This window comes from Sphaeramia orbicularis, chromosome 11, assembly GCF_902148855.1.
Source record: "Sphaeramia orbicularis chromosome 11, fSphaOr1.1, whole genome shotgun sequence".
NCBI lineage: Eukaryota > Metazoa > Chordata > Actinopteri > Kurtiformes > Apogonidae > Sphaeramia > Sphaeramia orbicularis.
The window spans coordinates 25,707,661-25,732,584 of record NC_043967.1 but is presented as its reverse complement, the minus strand read 5'-3'; the positions used below and the strand labels follow the sequence as shown (position 1 = coordinate 25,732,584).

The window sequence follows — 24,924 nt, the reverse complement described above, 5'->3', positions numbered from 1 at the left end:
TCATATTTTAACAATCTGTCCTGATTGCGTCTTGATAAATTATATTCGTTTTTTTTTTTTTTTTTAATCTGTCCTCTCCTCATGCATAGATTTGCAGCAAAAACACACTATTACAGAGTCGTATTTACATGACTTCTAAGGCTAAAGGTAGCTGGGAGGGACTTTACCTCATTTGATTTAATTTATTTCTTTTTATTTTTGTCTCTTTTCCTCTTTCACCCTATTTGTTTTGCTACTTTTTTCATTGCATGACGCTTAGAGAGGAGTTAGATATGGATATCTTGTGTTATACTATTTATTTCCATCTTTAAAGAATTGAATTTATGTAATTAAAAAGTGATCATTAACAAGTTACATTATTGTAGTGAAGTAATTACTAGTAATCTGAGTCCCATTACATTTCACATAACCTTCCCTACACTTCTAACATTTACCTGAATCAAAGCCATTTCCTTTTTACTGTCACATAATCCAATTAGTGGTGTGGAATGATAACATTTACACGATTTGTGTGCACTAAATAATAATTCCATTGCCCTATTTGTCCTCCTTGGCATTTCCCTTCAAACCAGCCTCTCTCTTTCTTGTTCCTGCTTTATCTCACTTCCTAATATATGTGTGTGCTCTTGCATATTCAACTTTTAAGGTCAAACAAGCTGGTGAACAGAGGTGCCTCCAGGGATTTGGGACTCATAAAAATTATCACTTTGGGCTCCATCACGTTAATGCTGCAAACCATACAAACCCTGCAAAGAGATAACACTGTGTAGGCATGAATCAATATTCTTAAGAATTTATGATTTTGTGCATCATTAATGAGAAAGGTGCCATCTTTTACATTTTATTAAGATTTTTTTTTTCAAAGATAACGTATTACTTTGTCTTTTACATTATATTTATGTAGACTGATATACAGATAGAAAAAAATATAGTTTTTTATGCTTTGGATGAGACTAAATTTAATTCCCTTTGCCTTTCTCTCTCCTCTCATGTCCTTCTTCCTCATCATATATTCTTTTTTTTTTTTTTTTTGCAAAAACCAAACAATTGTTGGAGCAATTATTGGTACTTGGGAAGCAAACATTCTTTTGTGACAATAGGTTAAAAATTTGTGTTAAATAAACAGACTAATACTCTATTATTTTCTAGGGGCCCTGTCAGTCATGGGTCCTTGGAATCACCATCACTTTTCTCCCCAATGCTGGTAAAATTTAAAAATAGGACCAATGGCCCTGTATCTCACCTGCATGTTCTATTAAAAAATCAATGACAACTTGAATTTGTGAGGTTGTCAGGTTCTGGCGCTATGTTAGAGTCCTGTGGTCTGGATGCAGATCAATATCCCAATAGAAGTGGGTGGTACTTTTTGGTTTTCCCAGGATCATCACAGGTTTTCCCAGGATCATCTCTAGACCTGCTGCTGTCGTCCTGCCTCTCTCCTGCCTTCATCGTCATCACTCACTTATCCATGGAGTTATGATAGTGTTTATTATATAGTTCCATAGGTGTTCTAGTTCAGTTATCTGTGCATCAACTGCATCCATGTGTCTCCCCCTACTTCCCCCCTTCTCCCCCAATCTCTCTCTATCTCTATTGCTCTCTCTTTTTCTCTTCCTTTACCCTCTCTCTTTAACCCCAACTGGTCAAGGCAGATGGCCATCCTCCAGGAGTCTGGGTCTGCTCGAGGTTTCTGCTGTTAAAGGGAAGTTTTTCCTCGCCACTGTCACCAGTCACAAGTGTTTGCTCCTGGAGGATTCTGTTGGGTTTCTGTAGAATTGACTTAGAGTCTGGTTTTGACCAACTCTATATGTAAAGTGTCATGAGATAACTTTTGTTATGATTTGGCGCTATATAAATAACATTTGATTTGATTTGATTTACTTTCACTGGAGGAGAACTCAGCAAATAATATGAAAGTCCATATATCAGTGCTCAATAGTCACTATATTGCTATCTCTAACAATTTCTATTTTATAAGCCATCAAAATCTGACCCATTATAAGTAAACAACAATTTAAAATTTTCAACACTTTGTAAAAACCTGCAAAAATCAGTATCAAACCTGTGAACAAACTTTATAAGACCAGTCGTTTCATCTGAGAAGATGTTTGAATAAATTGCTAATGATGTCTGCAATCTTTAAACACTGTTTATCATTGTGCATTAGAATTCATCATGGGTTGTTGTCGTCTCACTCAACAACTGGCCTTCACTGAGCTCCCGAAGGTTCACCCACTGGTTGTCCCTGAACTATAAGGCTCTTCTTGGGTTGGTTCCATCATGTTTGTCTTCTCTTCTTCAGAGAACCAATAGCCCTTATGCCCTATGGACATGTGATATATATCACCTGAATGTTCCAAGTGCTCGAACAAAAATGGGAAAGTGAGCCTTCAGTGTTGCCACCCCCTCTGCCTGCCTCTTCAATCAGAACTAAAAATACCAGAACTCAACTCACTACAAGCTTTTCATACTATTTTACTGACTAGAGAGCGAAAGTCCTTTGGATAGCGCCTGTGTTTTTAAGTTGCTTGCTGACCTCAACCAGATCTTGCGCTTAAAAAAAACTGTTTGTGACCTAAACTACACTGCACTTTAAAATTCTGTTGAACTGTTATTATTTTGTAACATTCCTAAATGACCTGTCTTTCATTATGGTGTGTCCTGCTTGACCTCTTGGCCAGGTCACCCATGTAAAAGAGATCTCAATCTCAATGGGATTTTATCTGGTTAAATAAAGGTTGAATAAAATAAAAATGACAAAGATGACAACGATGAAGACAGCAGAGGACAAAGATGGTGGTGGACGAAGACGACGGTGGATGAGGACGGCGGTGGACACAGCATCTTCATAATAGCTCAGAGCTAAAAAGAAGAAATAACCTGTCAAAGAAACGAGCCTCCACTGCCTTGATTTTAAACATTTCACCTGAATTTCTTCCTGCTTTTGGCAGCACAAAGACACTTTAATCCATCAATCTAGAAACATCCCATTTCACTTTCTTTTTCTCCCACCTGGAAATATCAAGTATAAGACAGGTGTCTAGAGTTTCTGCTGCAGCTGAAGTCGTGCAATTTTTTTTTTCCTCGTCTCCTCACAGCTCTCTCTCTCTCTCTCTCTCTCTCTCTCTCTCTCTCTCAATGCAATGCACCATCTCTTTCTCCCAGTTGTTCTTTCAGGCTCTAAAAGGTAATGAAACTGCCAGTACACAGGAAGAGAAGGTTAAAATGTGACCAACAATAAACCTCCCATCACCCGAATACTCAAGCACACAACACACACATATGCAGGTGCTGTCATTCACCTCATTGCTGCTCCCCTGATTTGTATTCTACGGCCGCCACGCTGGACTTGACTTATGAGCTCTTCTATGTTCAATAGTGTAGTATTAACCAGAGGCAGACGGATGCAGACCACCCCCACCCCCCCTGTTCACATATCTAGTAGAATATTTCATGTTTTTCGTATCTTGTTATGATAATCCTGTAGCCTGTTCAGGTGACATACTGAGAATAAAATATACTCTGAAATGGAGCCAATTCATCACTGCATTTATCTGATGAGTGAGGATGTTTGTAGACGGTCAAAACGGGGGGTGGAGTGATGACTGCAGGAGGGTGAGGAAATCTGAGAAGGAACTGAGGAGATAGAGGGTAGAGGGCAGGGGGGAAAGAAATAAATCATCAAGTACAGTAACTGTGTCACTTCACACAGACGCATGTGCATTTCTGATTTCCTCTGGGTGGAAAACAGAAGGAATGGGATTGAAAAAGTGAGAACAGAAAAGAGGGAGACTTGTTTGAAGGGAAACACCAAGACGGACCATATTATTTAATGCATGTCAGTAATTGGATCATGTGACAGAGAATGTAAAATAGTATGATTAAGGTAAAGGTTTGCAGTTGAAAATGTAATAAATCACACATTAGTAGTTAAACCAAAATTCTCAAACTGACTGCACATTATTTATTGTCGTCTGATGAGCTGCTTTGGTTGACTGATATTCAGTTTGATCACATTTTTTGTTCTCCTTTTCCCTTCAAGTGTTTTTTTTTTTTTTTTTGCACTTTCCAGGCTGACATGATTAATAAGAAACTGCTCTTAACATGTTGTCTGATATAATAAAGGTTACAATAAAATAAAAAAAATTAAAGTAATATCAGCATTATTTGATCAAAATAATATAACTTGGTTGATTATTTGTCTGACAAATGTTTTAAAAGTTCAATATGTAAAAGGGACAGAAGACAGACAGTTCTTATTAAATTCTAATAAATGCTTTAAAGACAATATTTAGATTAAATTGCATAGAAACAGAGAAAAAAATAAGGAAACTGTGCTCAAATTTATGCTAAAGCTAACACAGTTCTTTTGAAATAAGATTACATGTTTAGGGATCAACCAGTACTTTGCTATGTATAGGATAATACAGAAGTGAAGTTGATAGAGGTTTGATCGCTTAGTTTCCTCTTTCAAGTGATTTCTGGCATTTTTTGAGGCTAACATGATAAACTGGAAAAGCACTCGGAGAGCACAGACCTCCACCCCCCCCCCCACCCCCCCCGATCACCACCAAAATTTAATCATTTGTTCCTTGTGCCAGTATCAACATTTCCTGAAATTTTCATCCAAATCCATCCATAACTTTTTGAGTTATCTTGCACACGGACAGACAGACAAACCAATGCCAGCAAAAACATAACCATCTTGGCGGTGGTAATGACATCACAAATATTGACTAGCTAAGTATCCCTATTTGCTAAGAAAAAGTACAATTATTTGGACACAAAGAAAAAAAATAAGTAAAATGTGCTGAAATTTAGGATACTGGAAGTACCATTGTTTTAAAATGAGGCTTGTTTAGGAAGGAAATATTAAAACCAATTCAATGTAAAGTACAGTATGATAAAATTATTCTTAAGGAAATGTGGCACAGGCTAAATATCAGTGTAAAAAATGCAGAAATAATGTATAATGATAATTCCAAACAGGCTATCAAGTGAGCACATGAACACAATGACACTATTCATTCCTTTTCATTCATTTTCTGAACCACTTAATCCTCCAGAGTTTTGGGGGATTCTAAAGCCGATCCCAGCTACTAATGGGTGAAAGAGGGGTACACCCTGGATATGTGACCAGTTCATGGTACAGCTGAAATATACAGATAAGCATTCACTCACATTTAGACTGACCGGTTATCCTATTTGACTTTGGACGATGGGATGCAGCCAGACTAGAGCGTTTACTAAATTTAAGCAGTTTTTCCTGTATAAGAGAACGAATCATACCTTCACTTATGTTTGGAGTGACTGCCTTACATCTGAAGACTTTCATCTAGATCTTTAAAAACCAGAGGGAGTTAAATGTTCCTTTTGTGCTGAAACATGATTTTGCTGATTTTCAGTAATATCTACCCCATTTCACTGCCTTCTCTTTATATTTCTGAGCTGATTCTTTTGCCCTACTCAGGCAGATCTCATTCAGACTTCTATTATTTAAAAAACCTGAGCTGAAGCGACTGATTTCCCTTCAGGACCCCCTACGAGGACACACAAACAAACATCTAAACTTAGCTCCTGCAGAACCCACCGCTCTTAAAATAGTAACTGTCAGTCGTTTTGTAATTATCCCGCTCTCACTCGTCACTCCCTCCTGTTCCTTTTCTCTCTCTCTGTGATAAGGGGATTGTGGGTATTTTTCCTCAAGGAGGATGAGCTGTTTTTTTCTGCTTGTCAACTTACAGCCTTTTCAAGAGCCAAACTGAAAGCTCTGTAAACACAGATACAGATATGGATGCCTCACAGCTGAGCCACAGTTGACCCACTGTTCTCTTCATCCCTAAACGAGATAGTAAATCTGTTTATTGCCAATAGGTGCGTGGGAGAGAGCAAAGAAGTCCCTGGGGTGACCCTGGAAAATGAAAGGGTATGAACAGACGCAAAGACCTCTAAACAAAACACCCAGAGGGCAGACAGAATACAAGAGAAAAGCGAAACCAGTAACTACATAAGTAATACTATGGTATCTTCAAACTACGATACATGAAAGCACAACTTGAAGTTTAGGAAAGCGTCACCACCTTTCTATACAAACAAAAATGAGATATACTTGGTTTGTAGACAAAATGGTTTGTTAAGAGGGATCATCTTTGCAACAACATAAGTGCGTTCACCATCATACTTTGTATGCTACGGCTGGATTCCCTTCTCTGTATGTTCACAGGTGGTCTCATCAGTTGATTTTCCTTTACAAATGCATTCTCGGGCTCCTCCCATCTTACCTCTGTATTTATATGTGGAAAAACCAACAAAAGTATGCTCTGTGTTCCCAGAAAAACATACTGATGGTAATTCCTAGAGCCAGAACAGAGGTGGGTAAGACTGCTTTCAATATGCTCCCCCTCTGCATGGAATACCCTGCAAAACAACCTAAATCTATCTGAACTGGTTACTATAGCTGAATTTAAAGCTATTTTAAAGGAGTGTGAGATCAATGAGCTTGGTCAATATGACTGTTTTTAAATGGGCACAAATGATTGTTTTGTCACAATCGATTGTAAGTTTTTGTATTATAAATTGATAATGTCTTGTCTTGTCAGAAACTGTGTGTTAGGCTGCTTTTCTTGGCCAGGTCACTCTTGAAGAGATTTGTAATCTCAATGAGGCTTTTTTTTACCTGGTTAAATAAAGGATATATACATAGTTTAATAATGTAAATATCAGAGGATCATCAGAGTTATTATTTACACCAGCATTGTTTTTGAAAATCTCAACTCATGGTTGCATTAAAGTATAGTCAAAGTACTTTATTTCTACCTGTATGAGATCTGTTTTGCAGTAAGCTGATGACATCCACTGTAACAGCTAAAAAACAAAACAATGTAACACACAACATAATAGATGCTATATTAATAAAACATGATAAAAAAAAAAAGTACTGCAGGCTCCACCAATCAGGACAGAAAAGAAATAAAAACTAATATGAATGAATAAGTAAGAATTAAAAAGGGAAAAAGCAGATAAATTAATAACACATTTGTATGTTTGATGGATATTCATGTAATACATTATATCAAAACAACTACAAGTTTTATTTGCAAATGTAATGCTAACGGGGACATACTTTAGTTTTAGCTCAAAAGCTACACTTTTTTCTTCATTGTACCATGTCTATATACTCCTGTTTCTAAATCCAGAGCCAAACAGGCTGTTTCTGTTGCTTTAAATGCATGATCTGCTGCTGCTATGGATGCCTTTTTCCTGTCAGTGCCATGGATATCATCATCCAAACACCTTGGCACATTATGTCTGCTTTAATGCTACATTAACATTACACAATCTGGCTGTTAGCATAACGTTACTGTACACATCGGCTTTGCCACTGGTTGCAAATCATAATGCTCTAAATCAATACTGAAATACATCAGTGATTTAGCTCTCCACTGGACTACTGTGTTGCAAGTAGCATTCAGATAAATCAAAAATGCAATGTGGTTTAGAAACAAAAACTTCTTTTTCTCCAGGTATTTGTGACTGAAAAAAACAGACCTGATCATTTTGAGATATTTCAATGTCAGAATGTTACATACTACAGCTTTAAGTCTATAAAAGTTATACATTAGAGCAGGTTATTTGAGGCCATAGCTCCCTAATGGTGATGGGCCTCATTTAGCATGACTGATGAGTTAATGAGAGACCTACAGTTTCCGCAGAGGCAGAGACTCATCTCCGAACATTAAAGTTCATCAAGTTCATCAGTTTTGAGTGCAATTCTTTTATTGGACCTAAAATCCCACTGTAATGATGTTATATGTTTGTTTCTTAATTCGCTGGTGTAACTGAAGGAAACTTAAAAAAAAAAAGTTAAAATACTCACTTTAAGATCTTATTTATTGTATGTATTTTTTTAGGTTGTGGATAATGAATGGCAAACTTTTTTTTGTGAGTTTATCCATATTATTACAGTTCACCCATGAACTTTTTGGGCTAATTCATTTCGTGCTATACAGACAATACAGACATTTAACAACGGAAAAAATCAGACTATATATTCAAGATAAAGTACTTCCACTGATTACAACTGGCTGCTAGTATTGAGTTGAAATGAGTGGATTCACAATATATTCATCAGCCCATGCGTCATCTGCATCATCCTAAACACATTACAACTGAACAGATGCAGCCTGTTTTCAATGCACACTACACCACACATATGACACCCAATCATAAATGAACAAAGACTAAATGTATTGGACTACACCAGTAGTGTGTGTATGTGAGGAAAAGATATGCAGAGAATGAGTGTGTGTGTGTGTGTGTGTAGGTGTGTGTGTGTGTGTGTGTGTGTGTGTGAAATCGTGCATGTGCTTCCAGCCCACAGAAAACAACAACTCATTCTGCCAATTGTGAGTCTTCATTAATGTCACAGAAACACTCTTCCTCGTCACTCTTCCTCACTCAAATCCCATTATGCACGGCCAACGAACTAAGCTTCGTTTTCGTAAACAAGTTGAAACTATTTTGACTGAATCAGACTCAAAAACACTAGTAAATCCCCGTGAAAAGACGACAGCATGTTAGAGTAAACCTGCTGCCAATGTGCCCGAGTACAAAAAGTCTGAGGCTGGCAAAGACTTAGCGCCATCTGCTTGGCACAGATATTACGCTCCCTACTCTAACCTCTTCAACTACATGATCCAGGGTCTACTGACACCAGTCAGATGACATAACTGCTGTTATGGAAACAATATGTGTGCAAATACCATGTAAACATTATTTTCTTGAAATGATGATTTTTTCCTTCAAATAAAACTACAAAACCCATGTCCAGCTCTTATTCTGACCTAAGCTAAAAACAATTCTCCAAATACATGATGCATAAAATAATTTAAAGGTACTCAAGTTTTTTTTTGTTTTTTTTTAAGTGCTACAACTGCCACAGACCTGAGTATGGAGCTAATTTTGTACCAAAAATTTACAAAAAAACCCATAACAGCATGTTGATTAAATGCTTTACAGGTCACAGTTTGGGTTGGAAATACACAACTAATGTATTTCTTGGCAAATATACAATTAAACATTGTGATTATATCTGGCTTGTTTTAAAAACATAAGTCATCATTTTGGGTGATGCATACAATGGGAAAGAGCTGTCTACGTGTTACTATGGCAACCTGTCCACGTATTACCACATTCTCATCAACAAAACTGAGACTTTTCAATATTTTACTCCAAAATTTATTTTCAGCATAGTTGAACATAATATCTAAAAGATTTTGTTCTACTTGATATCAATTTCTGTCGAGAACTGCATGTTTTGAATGTTTGCGTAAAGCTTAGAAAATTTATATCTGTTTCAAGTCCACGTGTTACCGAGCAGTAATTTGACATTTCTCACCTAAAAATTTTATCTCCCCAAATTTTGTTATACATAATGTTAAAGTGCTTATAAATACCTACTCAAATATGTATAATACATGTACATAAGTTACTCTGCTTACATGACAGAGACTGTTGAACACCAAATGTGTCCATCTGTTACTGCTTGATCAGACCCTTTAGCAGCTCTTTCTGTTAAGATGCAGATTCTTAAAGTGCACATATATCACATAATAAAAGTTTAACTACAGCTTTAAAATGCAAAAATGCATGTATTTTAGAATGGAAATGGCCATCCCTTGCTAGAAATTCCTAATTTTGGTAATCCAGAAATACTGGTTTCAGTGACAGAACATAACTCAGTAATTACAGCAGCTCATCCAACCAGATTTAGTCGGGTTTTTTTTCTTTTCCGGTCTGAACTCTTGTAATGGGCACTCTGAGACAAGCAGTAAAACCTCCTTTTGATTGATGGCTAATTTAATTTCAGTGAAGTTTAATCTTAGGTCCTCTTTCTTCTCTAACTACTGGGCAGGACATGTTAAGACTGTCACAAGTTTGAAATTACAGCTGGGATAGTCATGTCAGACAGCGAAGCCTTGCATAAGCAGTAGAAGATGATTCTGTTCCTATTTCAGAATGATAAACATCCAGTCCAAGTCATGTCAAAAGTTCAAACAGTGACCCGTGGACAGCAGCGCTTCACGCAGGCCTGTATTTTTGTGTTTTCTGATTATAAGCCACCCAAACACAGAATAAAAGACCATTCATTGAAGCTGATACACTGCAGATATAGGAGATGACAGCAGCATGTAGGGTTGACTGCTGTCATTTTTATTCAGCTTAAAACTGAAGTAAAATATGGCTCTAGTTGGCTGAGATCACTAAACTGATAAAAACATTTATTTTGTTATACCATATTAGCAAACAGCAAATACAGAAAAAGACAATGGATCCAGTATTTACCACTATATCCCAGATTACATCCCACTTTTTTTTAAACTTCAAAATAGTGACTTATTTTTGCAAAAATGAGTTGCAAATATACTGAAAATATGAATTTCTTAAAACTATTTAAACCTCTTAAAATGCTTTTATAGATAATGAAAATAAGTTAATACTAAAAAGTAAAATAAGTTTATACTTCTAAGATAACTAAGATAAATAAGTTTATATTTCTTCCTACTCCTTTTCGACCATGCAAAATTCAGACTTGCACAAACTTTGAAGATAGATTCTGTTCATTTAAATGTTATTTTGTTTTTGTCTTAATTTGCTTCGTTTTGTTTTATTTTGTTTCTTTGCAAGTTCTAAATCACAGGTGTCAAACATGCGGCTCGGGGGCCAAATCTGGCCCGCCAAAGGTTCCATTCCGGCCCGCGGGATGAAAGTGCAAAAATTAACCTGAACAGTCCAGGTTGTCAAAATCATTCTGGTCCAGGTTCCACAAACAGACCGATGTGATCTCAAGTTAAAATAACAACACAATAACCCATAATTAATGACAACTACAAATTTTCTTTGTGAAAAATTATGTGGAAAAAATTTAAGTAAAAAAAGAATTACACTGTGAAAATATTTACATTTACAAAATGATTCTTTCACAATACAATGCAAATAAATACATCAATAAAAACAAAGATAAACAACCCGAAATGTGCAATTTTAACAATATTCTGCCTGTTACTAAATGTTTTGTGCATTTATGGATCCACTGTGATCTGGAGTTGTATTAATAATAAGAGATGTAATACTGTAGAAATTGTTCAAATTTTAGTTCCAAACTCCAAAATGTTAACAATATTCTGCCTGTTACCAAATGTTTATGTAACATTGTGTGTAATGCACATGAATAAATAATAAGTCAAGGCATAAATATTGTTAAAATTGCACTAATTTTTCAAATGAAATTTCTGTTTTTTCAGATCACATCTTTTTTGTAAAATGTAAATATTTTCATAATTTAATTGTTTTTTGTTTTTGTTTTTTTGTACTAAAACAAAATGAAAAACTTGGAATTGTCATTATTTATAGGTTATTAAGTCATTATTTTTCTGGTCTGGCCCGCTTGAGATCAAATTGGGCTAAATATGGCCCCTGAACCAAAATGAGTTTGACACCCCTGTTCTAAATAAATAAATAAATAAATTCTGTTTTCCAAAATAATGGGCTACAGAGTAATGATTGTTGATATTTCATCATTATGAAACTAGATTGCATATACTAGTAGCACCATGAACTGTGCCATTTTTCACCCACAAGCTGCTCCATTTTAAACACCTCTTCACCAAAGATCTCCCACTAATGAAATGCCAGTGCAAACAGGCCCATAAAGTTTTGCACCTGGCTGCAATTTACTTTTGGTTTGCATCTTATTAACTGAGAGCTGTTTATTGACCAGACTTGTATCAACTGGTCCGTGTTAAACTGCACTTCATTAACACAAATGTGTACACACTGAGCTCTACACAACTTCAAACGAACTTTCATGCATTTCGCCTCTAGCATTTCATGTGTATTACACAATCTACTGAAATGCTCATCAAAATATGATCCCACTACTAATGTGACACAAAGATTTAAAGGGAAATAGATAGTGAGGAGTGAGTGTGGGTTCAATAAACACCAGCCTCTGCCTCTGCCAGTGTGTGTCAACGTGTGCTGCACTTTGACAGTTTTTGCAAAGGGTTTATTTGAAAAGAAAGATGCAGATTTTATGCTTACTGTGTGAATAATACCTCACATCCATGCATATAAGACCAAAAAATAGGCTTTTTTTTTTTACAGAAGCAAATCATCCTTTCCTCTTTATTGCAGGAAGAAACTTATTGAGGCAACTTTTATGTCAGTTTTAGATTATGGAGACATTTCATACAGGCATGCATCAGCTGCAACTCTGCATCCACTTGACACTGTTTATCATTCAGCCCTGAGATTTATTACAAACGACAGCCACAACACTCACTATTGTGACCTGTATTCTAAAGTTGAATAGCCCCGTCTATCTAACAGGCGTGATAGACATTGGATTTTATTTGTTTTTAAAGCCCTCACTGGTCTTTTACTATATTAACTCTTTAGTATTTTTTAATGTAAGTCACTGTCATACACACTCAGAGGAATGGCTCACACTGCAGGTTCCTTCAGTGCGTGCTGAATTACTACTACTATGGTTTATTTGACTGTTATGTACTTGTTTTCATACCCAACTAAAGGTTTTGTTTTTTTTTTAATTATGTTTTTTATGTTATATACCTGTTGTGAAGCACCTTGAGTGCATGAAATGTGCTTTATAAATAAGGTTGAATTGAATTGAATTGAATTGAATTAGGAAATTCCAGTTTTTTACCCCTTGACCAACTTCTGTCCAGAGGGTTATTGTAATCGTTTCGTCATCTGTCCATTCAATGACATAATCACATTATCTGAAGAATGCATTGAGATATCTACACCAGATTTATACCGTGGATACATTTTAGCATGGAGCAGAAGCCTACTGAAAATGGGTGACCTTGACCTACTTTCTCAAGGTCAAATAGCCTTGTACAGTTATAATATCTGAGTACTTTCAAATATGAATACATATGTAACTAGAAGCACTCGGAGAGCGCAGACCTCCGCCAAGGCTGATCAGTGGCCCCCCCTGTGGGCCCCCCCACCCCCGATCACCACCAAAATTTAATCATTTCTTCCTTATCCCATTTCCAACAAACCCTGAAAATTTCATCCAAATCTGTCCAGAACTTTTTGAGTTATGTTGCACAGTAACGATCAGTGCCCGCCCCCCCCCCCCCCCCCCCACCCCCCGTGGGCCCCCCCACCCCCGATCACCACCAAAATTTAATCATTTCTTCCTTATCCCATTTCCAACAAACCCTGAAAATTTCATCCAAATCTGTCCTTAACTTTTTGAGTTATGTTGCACACTAACGGACAGACAAACAAACAGACAGACAAACAAACAAACAAACAAACAAACCCTGGCAAAAACATAACCTCCTTGGCGGAGGTAATAAGTTTTACACAAGAACAATCTAATCTAAATTATAGGGCAGTAACTTTCAGCACAATCTTAAACTGTATTTGGCTGAGGGGGATTAAAAATGCACAGCACATTATGTTCTTACTGTGCACCTGCAACCTGGAACACTCTGCAAAACCATCTGAAACTTACCACACTTTTATCATTAGGACAATCTAAATCCATAATTGCATCTTATTTTACCTCGAGCCGCTCCTGTTTTTTATTAGACTTCTCTGTTTTTAATTTGTCTTTGTCACTTTTACTTTTTGGTATTTCTGTTATGTTCATTGTATGTTTCAAATGTTTTGTGTTTTGTCTCAGCTATATTGTAAATGATTTTGCTTCCTCAATATATTTCTGAGTGTAAATAAAGGTTATGAATGAATGAATATGACATCAGAAAACACTGTTACTGCCACTGAACTTTGCAGCTTTGCACACTATATTTTTTCTCTCATTTGCACTAGTTTAGTGGTCACCAGAGCAATACTTGTGCAACACTTTTGTGACCTTTTATTTTAACTCAGCAGGTCAGAGGGTATCATGCATATATTCACCAAATTATTGATAATTTTGTCTTCCTGGCATCGGTGTTGAGTGGGCAGTGTGTTGTGCTTTTATCAGAACTTTTGCATTGATATAAAGTTGCCTGGAAAGAAGGGTTATGGAGGAAGGAAAAACTGAAGACTGGAACTGAAATTTGTTTAATTTACAGTGATATTATAGACTAATTCTGCTTAATTAATACAAGAAAATAAACTGTGTCCTTGGGATGTGGCACATTAAAGTCATTATACTGTTTTTTTTTTAATGTGCAAAGCTTCCAGCTGCTTTGTTCATGGATGAAACAGCAGGATTAATTTCCCAGTGAGAGCTTAAGGTAAATTTTGGTGAAGTCATTAAATATCAAACACACAATATGCATGTTCTTTAAACATGCATGAAATTCATCAATGGTTTGTAGATCATTTAGAGCAAATTACTGACTTGACTTGAGTGTTAAGTGGATTTAAAACAGACATTTCTATTCTACATTTAGGGCTAAAACATGCAGACTAGCCACAGTTGTATGCTGCCAAAAATGAATTTATTGAAACGAAACAGAGGTTTGTTTTCTTACAGCTAAGGGGCATGGGAGAACAGGGCTGAGGAAGACGGTAATGACCTGCTTTCATCTGTACGTGAGCATGACACCTCGGTGGAACAGGTCCGAACAAAAACGACAACAATTAAAACACGCTGCCCTCGAGGTCGTAAAGGAGCTGAGGGGTGATGAATGACAGGGTTTTTCACTGCCTTTAAACAGACCGCAGGCATCTATCGCTCTGACAAAACAAAGTTGTAGAGAGGAATGAGAGGAAAGGACCACTCCCACTGTGGTGTCTCCTGTGGCAGCTCTGAAGATTTTGGATGTAGTCAAACAGTAGAAGAGGGGAATGATATATTCGTATGTTCTAGATATACACAGACAGAAACAACAACGGAACATAAAAAGATCAGGGTTGGAAGACAAGATGAAGGAGGGGTAGACGGCACAAATGGAAAGTCATCATGTTCTTCTTATCCAACTTAGCTCTCTGTAGGGAGTACATGACTTTGACAGTGGCGCAGTAAATGGGATCTTCAAAGCAGGACCAAGAAGAGAGTGTCTAAACCCTGCTTACAGAAAATCAAAAGGCTTAGGCGAGCAGCAGGATAATAGGAATATAGAACATCACCCTCTGCACGAGACAGCCGTAATGAAAATGGCAAGAAAATCTGCAGGCAGTCTTGTTAGCGAATTACACGCATCCATTAACAACATGTTATCCTCACTTCTAAAATTCGGACTTCACTCTGTTGTCACTGTTCACCTTTGCTCACCTCTATAAATCTAAACATTTCACAGCTGAAGGTAAGCTTTTAGTTGAAATGTGCACACATCCCTTTTGGTATACTGCGAGATGAATAACTCGCCAAAGATCCAAGGTCACAAAGATAACAGTGTAAAAGGAAAGGAAGCTCAGTGCACCAATATGATGAACTGAAACACAAACGGAGGAGTTTGTATTCAGGACTACGTGCTGATATTTCATCTTATTTTGTCACATGGATTATTTGACGTCTTGTCTGAGACAGTGCGTCTCTATCCGGTGATGAAAGCCAGCTGAGGTTATCCCCGAGGACCGGACAGTTATGAGAACATAATATGAAACATCTGCAGGTCCATCAGCTGCATCACATGATGCATGAACCCTCAGAGGGACTTATGCATCAAAGGATGATACTGCAAAGAAACAGTGTGTCTGTGTCAACACTGTGACCACCTGTGGATGCAGTAGAATGCTAATCCTGTCCTGTGTAGCATCTTTCCTATCATTTATATGAGCAACCGTAGGCTATAACTCATGCAGAGTGATGGTGAAAGCAACAAATTAATGGAGAAAAAAAAACATGCATGCTTTAACTGGTCTAAATCTTACAAAAAAGGAAAGCAATAAAATGTCAGCAGGTGGAGGTGATGACTGCTTTGATAAATGACCAGTGATGAAGTTGTTACTGAGTTCATTGCTTTTCTGTTTCATTAAACTGCTACAGCTAGAGGCAGAACTAATAGACTATAGATGTGGTCGTTGCCTTTTCTGTGGATCTGATGCATTAACTACGTTTAACTGGGACATAAACAGTCTATTTATAGTTCTACTTGGAGAAAACATTGCATAAACATTTAACACTACTTATACATTATTGGTGTTTGGATGACTCTTTCGAATCCTCAGTCTTTGTATTTTAGTCATCACCATCTTATTTTCTGGTGACCAGAGGGTAGAGCTGGGGAAGAATGAGAACACCGAGCAAAGTGCCACATAGGAAATGTTAACTCCAAGTAAATTCAGCTACACAAATAGAGTTGTGTTTGCTGTAAGTTATGTCACTGTCATGTTAATGACTGTGAGACACATGAATTAGCAGGGTAACTAGCCTAATTAGCATGTTATCTTCCAGATCATTTAACGACATAGTAAACATTAGCTAATGCAGTTAAACTGAGTAAACACACTGAGTAGTCTTTAATCTCCTGACAGTCTTATTAGTAACTTCTTAACCATACCGTCTGCTGCAAAAAATTGTTTTAACCAAACACAATATTTGCATAATTGGGCAAAATTAAATAATTATCACTAATCCATAACAGCGTATAATCTATTTAGTGTTTTGATTTGGACCGAGAGGAGAGAGCTGTAGAGGGAGAGTTAGGTCCTGCAGTTTTACAGTCATCTTAATAGAGATAAAAACAACAACCAGAGCCAACTGCAGTCCTCTGTGGTACAAGACTTTAACATGCTTCTGCACTGACTTCCATTTCCAGCTGTTGTTGTTTCCCCTTTGTTGCAAAGATGTATATTACAGTGCATTCTTCTTCTTAATCAGGTTCAGTCAGGGTTTTTTTGGACAACAGTGGAGCAAAGACACAGATACAAAGCTTCTCCATAAGCAATAATTGAGTCTAATTTAGAAATGTCAAAAGAAGCTGTGTGTTTGTGTGCTGGATGGGTGCCCATGCGTAAGGAAATCGTCTGGAATGTCGGAATGTATTCACACCCCAAGTTTCTGAATAAACTGCCCGTGAATGAGACAGCGAACACAGGCGAACAGAAGATGACCGTCACATGCACACGCACATGCACGACCACCCTGAGAGAAAATGAACTCGGCATGTGCCCGTATACACACATTAACACGGTCAATGTCTTATTTTTATACTTAGACACCATTGCTATGTTTTCATTGGAGGTTTCTTAACTCTGTTAATTTTAGTCACACAGCTGACGCATACCACCATACCATTAACAATCAGGGTTCAGTAGGGTCAGCTGTCTCCACGGAAACCAGTAGGTCTAGGTCCACAGACGGAGACATACAATCACATTTTCAGATCTCAGCAATGTTTGCAAAACATGAGGAGCTTCAAAGGCTGAATAGGAACAATTCAAACAATTTAAAAATAGATTGAAAGGAGGAAAACAGGTTGTAATGTCTGATAAATTCTAACAAGAAACACACACTTAGGAAAAAAATATTTTTAATAACTAATCTGGTCATGTGTTTGTCTGTTATTGCTGTACCATGCGATTGTTACATAACCACCTCTAATAAAAGATGAAATGTACAGCACTGATTTGTTGATCTATATATTTACTCCAGGGTTTATCATTAAAACTGCCAGCATCAGAAATATCATCAGTAAAGGGGATTAAGATTTAACACAGCAGCATATCCTTTTCCTAAAGTTACCAAACTCGTAAACTGGATAAAGTAAAAATGAAACTAAAGTAAAAATGAAACTGAATGAATATAGCTCCTTCCAGGCATATGCTGGGAACCCATTAGTATCTTCCAAGGTATTAGAGAACTAGTCAAACCAAACATTAAAGAGAAGCATGAATGTGGTTCATATTTATTACATGTCTCCAGGCATCTCTGACTTCAGCTCTGTTCTAGTCTCCAACAACTGCAGAAATATATAGCTGTTTTTAAGCAGCGAAATGATCCACCGTACTGAGCTCACATCATAGTGACCGGGACCAAACAACATGAATCAAATTGTGTATGTTTGGATGATTTGCGCATGTAGATTTCTTTTTCTGTCACGCAGGCATTTACAAATTTTACATAAGTTGAGTTCCATCAACATATTGTCATGCATATATTAAAGGATCGCATTAGAAATAGTTTATGGGAATGGCAAAATTATGGAAAAAAATGTAGTTAATTTGTTTAAAGGTTCAATATGTAAGATTTACACATGATTGTGTCTTGGGTTTGTGTTTTAATCAGTGCTGGGAGTGTCAGCTGAGGTCATTTCTAAGCTAATGACTGATTCGGTTGCCTACATCCATGATCAGTTTTCTGTTTTGGCCACTGCAGAGTTTTTAAATAATCTGTCTGTTCTGCTCATCTACAGCAGCAACAGTGTGCAAAAATCACAGCCATTTTAGATGGAAATCAGCAGTAAAATACCACTATCTGGGTTTTACTCATCACATTCTGATGAATCTACACACTACACCAATTCATGAAAACGCACTTAAATCACATTTTCATCCTTTTTTCCAACACTTAAAAAGTTCATTTGTTTGTTTTCATGAAGGGATTACCCTAAGACTAAGTATTAAGATGAAGAACAAAACGGACAAAACAGAAAGTATGAAACACCTGACAAAGACAAATCTCAGTGGATTCTCAGACCATTATCTGACAATCTGTCTGTGTGACTTTGTGTTAAACCTGTTTGTCTGGTGTTTTTTGTTATTCCTGCGAGTGCTTACACAGACAATGATCAATGTGGTACAGACTAACCTCTGTTTTCCCCTGCAGGTACATAAGGTCTGAAAAAAACAACTTAAAGTCTTGAAGAATAGCCCTAGTCCTTCAAAGCACAAACAACAAACTGTGGAACTGGCAATGTGGTCTTAAAAAATACCTTCCATTATTTACTCATCTTACAGCAGAAAAAAAAAAATTGTCAAAACAGGAAAAAAAAAGACACCCTTGGATCCACACTTTCACCCACAACCTTCTTCTGCACAGCAGTGCAATAAGCAGGAAACCATGAAGCTGACTAAGGTAAAGTCAGCATGGGAATATTGTCACTCTGCACTTACAAAGCACACTGTAGGAATTCATTTACACACACACCGTACACAGCTGACCACATAACTTCCAAACACGCCTCCTCTTAACACCAAAAACACATGTATATCTGCTCCATTTTACCTGTTTTTATCTTGTCGGAGTGTCCAAATAGCCAGAACCCCTTCTGATTCTCCCTGCTGGAGCTGGGTGAATGAGGTGGAGAGAAGTTCTTTTCTCTCTGGATCTTCTTTTTCTTCTGGATGCTGTTCCCCATTTTGGGGCAGTCCCAAAGCCCCTAAATGGGGTCTACCATCTCATGTACCATTGTTCCTTCTCTGAAACCTTCCCTCACTATCCTGACACAGAGTCAATAATGTACTCCTGAGTCCCTGTGGTCAAATCATTCCCCCTGATTCAGTCCTGCTGACACACACACAGCATAGAGTATGTGCACTAAAGACCCACTGACACCATTCCTAACAACCATGCTCCAGCTTGGACCACTTCATGCAAATAGATCCAAAAATACACATGCACACGCTCCAATCAGTGCTATTCTCCGAGCTGACACACTTCCAGCCGCGTACATCCAGCTGCTGAAGCGACGGCAGCATCCAACACTGACAAGCTCACTACCAAGTGTGTGTATGTATCTGTGTGACTCTATGTGCAAGTGCCCCTCCCACTCTCTGCCTCTGAGTATGCACACAGCAGAGCATTGTCATGGACTGCTGAGAAAAATCATCCCATCATTTCCATACACCTTTCAGTTCAGTCCAATCCAATTCAATCCAATCCAATTCAAATTCAGTCCTATTCCATCCAATTCAATTCTATTCAATTCAATCCAATCCAATCCAGTCCAATTCAATTCAATCCAAACCAATCCAATTCAATTCAGTTCCAATCCAATTCAGTTTGATTACTTTCTCTTCACTGCAATTCACTTCAGTGCAATGCAATTCATTTCTGTTCCATTTCATTGTAGTTCAGGCAAATTACATTCAATCTGCCAGTTATTCAGTTCAGTTCAATTTCTGTTCATTTCAGTTACATTCAGATCAGTTAAATTTCATTCATTTCATTTCAATTCAGTAACTTCAGTTTGATTAAATATAACTGACTGAAAATCAGTTGAGTTAAATGCGATTCAATTTAGTTCAGTTCAATTCAATTCAATTTAGTCTGGCTCTTATTCCACTTGATTTCATTTTATTTCACATTATTTTTATTATTATTTCATTTTTATATTCAATCATTTGTTATTCAGTTCAGTTAAATTCAATTCAATTAATGTCACTTAATTTAAGTTTAATTCAATTCCCTTCCACTTAATTCAACATTGATAAAGTGTCAAGGCACTTGAATAGTGAACCTCCTTTAATCCCATCTTTTAGAGAATGTGATCAGGTATCTTTATTGTGAGCCATTTTAAGCAGAGCTGACAGATCCTGTCAACACACTGCGTTGATGGAGAAAACACAGATCCTGCCATCACAGCCGCACACATATTCACAGACAGCTGTTGATGTGAAGAGAACAGAATATCAGCTGTGTTTATGAGTGGGAATGTGTATCACATGGAGGAAATAAATGCTGAGATAAAGGCCACAACTGATGGAATAGAAAGAGGAGCGCTAAATAATTCACAGGTGCAGGTAGTCTGTCTGATGCCTTTTGAAATTCCTCACATATCCCCTGTGGAAATGTAATACCTAACATATATGCACTTGTATCAAGAGTTATATTGCCCTTTATGTCACCTATATGACCATATTTCTAATCACAAACATACATTCTCTGGATATACGAAGGCGCACATTCATTATATACAGCAAATGTGCATTGTAAAATATGTATATAGATTTAAATTATCTACATATGATTCCATATGTGATATTATAGAGTATACTGTACATATTTTGTACATACATTTTATTTCATAAAATGTATGTAATATAAATTCAGACAGTAACACAAGCACATTTTCCTATCAATAAACAGTAATTAGAAAGTTATGGAGCGTAAACTGTAAATTAATGGCCTAGTAGTTGTAAAATATTGTCATAAGCCAAAATGCTACTAATATGAAGGTGAACAATCTGCAAGTTAACCCTGTAAAGCCTGAAACATTAAATCATTGGCGAATATTCCAGTTCTTTGAAACCTTCTGAAGAACCAATTTTTTTTTTTCAAATATCAATTTCTATGTATGAATTTCAATTTTGTATCATGTTTGATACATTGGGTCTCAATGCTCAAATATTATTATTTTTAAACAAAAAAAAATCATAACACAAACATGTCTAACAAATTGGTAATTCCTTTTCAAAATTGTCAAAGTTCTGCCTCCTTCCTCATTAATGACAATCTTGTAGTGACACTGGAAAGGCCTGTGATTAATGAATTCCTCCCCCCTGGTGGATTGTCCATGTATTACATGTATCTAATTGTATACATCAGGTTTTTCAAGAAAAAAAATATCACACCGATCATATAGAGCACAGGTATCAAACTCCGGTCCTCGAGGGCCGGTATCCTGCATGTTTTAGATGTTTCCCTCTGCCAGCACACCTGACTGTCGCTATCAGGCTTCTGCAGAGTTGGATGATAGGCTTATCATTTGAATCAGGTGTGTTGGAAGAGGGAAACATCTGAAACATGCAGGATACCGGCCCTTGAGGATCTGAGTTTGACACCCCTGATATAGAGGGTTTCAAAACACATGTATTAAATATGATACGTTTGGTGTCATAGGGTTAATGGTGAATATGTGCATGTTAATATACAGTCTATAATGTCTGTATATGTGCAATGTGTTATATTTGCGTATATACAAACTTGCCAAACAGATAAAAGCTAGAAAGAGTAGGATATATTATAGCAGTAAACCAGACAGAGAGATCAAAGCATGTTTTCTGTGATGAGAACATTCTTGCTATGCTTAGAAGAAGTGCAGATGCTGCTCCAGATGGGTGAGTTACAAAAAAAGAAAGGCAGGGGGATTCCAGAGAAGCATAATTCGTTGACTTAACCATAGCTCAGTAATGTGAGATAGTATTTGGCAAACCCAAGGAAGCATGCCTTAAAAAAACATCTCCCAGTGTTTATAGCAACTCATCATCTACCTCATTCCTCATGTTTGTCTCTTTGCATCCCTTTTCATTTGCTATATTTTAAATAATATGACAACTTGTCATTGGGGCGAATCAGAGCTTGTCCCACACTGATGATGTCAAGACACCTGTCATCGCCCAATGCTACCGACACTGTTCCAAGTATCTGCAGATCGATGGTGTTCGTCCAAAACAAGGTCAGTGGGAGACACTTGGAAGATGATGAAACGACATCAGTACCATCCGCATGTACAAGCTGCTCATATCATGTGAAACTGAGATTCCTCCCAGGAACAAAATGGACGAAGCGATGAGGAGGAAGAACAAGAAAATGAAACCACACACTTCTTATCGTGGTCACCCTGATCATGTTTCCTCCCAGCCCTTCATCTCTTACCCTTCTGATGTGTAGAAAGGAAGATAAAAAGCCTCCAATAAAAAGCAGATTTACTGACTGGAGGGGGAAGGGAGGGGGGGCTGCTGGGTAAAGAATTTACAATCCCTCGTTTTTCTACAAGAGGAATCGATTTGGATGGTAAAGGCATGGAGGAGCTACTTAGATTTTCCACATAAGAATATGCCAGGGCACTGCTATGTGTAAAAACTACTGTAAAACAAGACATGATGATATTCCTACAGTGTCTCGTTGCAGTGTAAAATGATCTGTTATATATGGCTCTGAGAGAGCTGCTGCCTCTTAATGCAGCCCCAACAGAACCACACCCAGTACATTTGTGCCGGTGGAGTACTCAGATCTCACTATCTCATCAGTCACGGAACTATGGCTTAGATTGTGTTGGTGTGTGTGCATCTGTGTGTGTTAGTGTGTGTCAGGAGCTCTATACCCTGGCATCACCTATGAGCTGCAAAGCACAAGCAAAAAAAAAAAAAAAACTGCCCTAGATACATTTAAATATCATAGTGATCAAAGTCTGTGTCACTGTCAGCAGAGAATTTTAGTTTTGACAGCTGCAGGGAAGTCAAAGGAAAGCACAAGCACGTCAACCTGCACGTGTACGTGTGTGTGTGTGTGTGTGTGTGTGTGTGTGCATGTGCATGTACATGTACGCTTGCATACAATAAATGACATTTGTGAAGAGGAATGCCATCGTCAGGGGATAGTCGTCAGGGAAAGTGGTTGTCAGGGTGACCATCACCATGGCTTTAAGACAGGATTAAGGAATTTACTTTTGTTAGTGTTTTGATTTTTTGTTTTTTTTATCAGTGAGTATGTGCTCGAAGTCGGTGAGCGATCTGGATGAGCATCTCTTTCTTGAGGTTGCTCAGCTAAAGGCTTTAATAAAGACTGACCTATATAACCTTGAAGTCATCTTTTCTCCATACTCCAAGTCTTCATCCTTACGTTTCCACATCCAGTGACTATGTAAACATCAGCCAAGTACTCCCATCTTGTGGCAAGACACTGCTAACACAAAAGCAGCCAGTGATCAAATATTTGCATTTCTGTTATTTATTTGCTCAATCTCTGAAGATTAAGTGCCTATAGCTTCCTCAGGTGTTAAAAGTATAATGTTACTCATGACGAGGCGACAATCATCAGTACAGTCTGTATTGAATAAACTGTATAAAACCAGAAGATAACTGTATAAAGAAGTGACTAGCACTGACATATTGAAAACACTGACCACACCTCTAATGAAAACAATTTCACCTGACTGATATATGTAATATATTCAGGTGTCTTTCATAACAGTCGAGCCTACTTTATGCAGTGTATATGCTAATTAGCATGCTAGCTAGCCTAATCAACAGGCGAGCTGACAGATAATATTATGAAACGCTAAATCGACTTTAACATTAACTAAAATCGTGTGACACATGAACACACTAATTAGCAGGTTAGCTGATAATCTACTGTATTTGCTTACACAGTGTCCAGGCCTTTATGCTGTAGAAGGTACCAGGACTTTATCTGCAGGTTTGTATTCGAGCCAGGCCTTTATTTCTAATTCCCTGTTTAATCAGTTCTATTTATTACAAAACATTGTTTTTATCCACTCCAGTTTGTGATGTTAGCAGTACTTCATCATGCTTGTCTACAAACATTTCACCTCTGAACATAAAAAAAAAAAAAAAAAAAAAAACACCCCAAAAAAACCCAAAAAACATTTAACTCAACATGTATTTGAGGACTGCTTTTTAGTTTTTGAATCAGCCTCGTCCTTTGCTATTTTTAGATAATAATTTTTTGATTTATAATACAAGCATAATCTAATGTAACTCAGTTGTGACAAGCATTTCCTTATAATAAAGTTTTGGTAACTTCTTATTTCTGGACAAACTGATGTATTTTTGGGAGGTGGGATTTTTTGTGGGTCATCATCTAGTGGTCATCAGTGGTACTGCATGTTAAGACACTTTCACATTAGCATTAATTTCAAATATGTTTCTTATTCTAGATGACAAACAGCAACAAAACTCCAAAGCACTCTCTTTAAGCATTAAAATGTCTTTATTCTCACCGCATGGTCATATATAGACCTTAAAAAAACTGGGAAAAAACCCCCAAAACTTAAGGTCTATACATGACCATGCCATAAGAATAAAAGCATTTTAATGCTGAAAGAGAGTGCTTTGGAGTTTTCTTCCTGTTTGTAATCTACTTTATGAATCCCTTTTTCCGCAGAGCACCTTAAACAAACTCTTTTTTGGGTCCTAGAAGTATTCCTTCCCATGATTTTTTGAATGTTTCTTATTCTGTTGTTCTGTTTGTTTGTCAGCAGGATTTTACAAAAACTGCTATAGTGATTTTAATAAAATTGCAAACAA

At 37.1% G+C, this 24,924-nt stretch overlaps 1 protein-coding gene across 2 annotated transcripts in view; it reads right to left on the bottom strand.

Moving 5' to 3' along the window:
* Positions 1-24,924, bottom strand: part of nhsl3 (NHS like 3) — a 62,424-nt gene that overhangs the window by 24,378 nt on the left and 13,122 nt on the right. Inside the window, exon 1 of one of the 2 annotated variants that reach the window (XM_030148198.1) lies at positions 19,160-19,638. The exons of the other annotated variant lie outside the window; for it this stretch is intronic. Coding sequence (XP_030004058.1) covers positions 19,160-19,292 — 133 coding nt within the window. The 5' untranslated portion in view covers positions 19,293-19,638. Of the gene's footprint in view, positions 1-19,159; positions 19,639-24,924 lie in introns of those variants that run through there. 2 annotated transcript variants of the gene reach the window in all.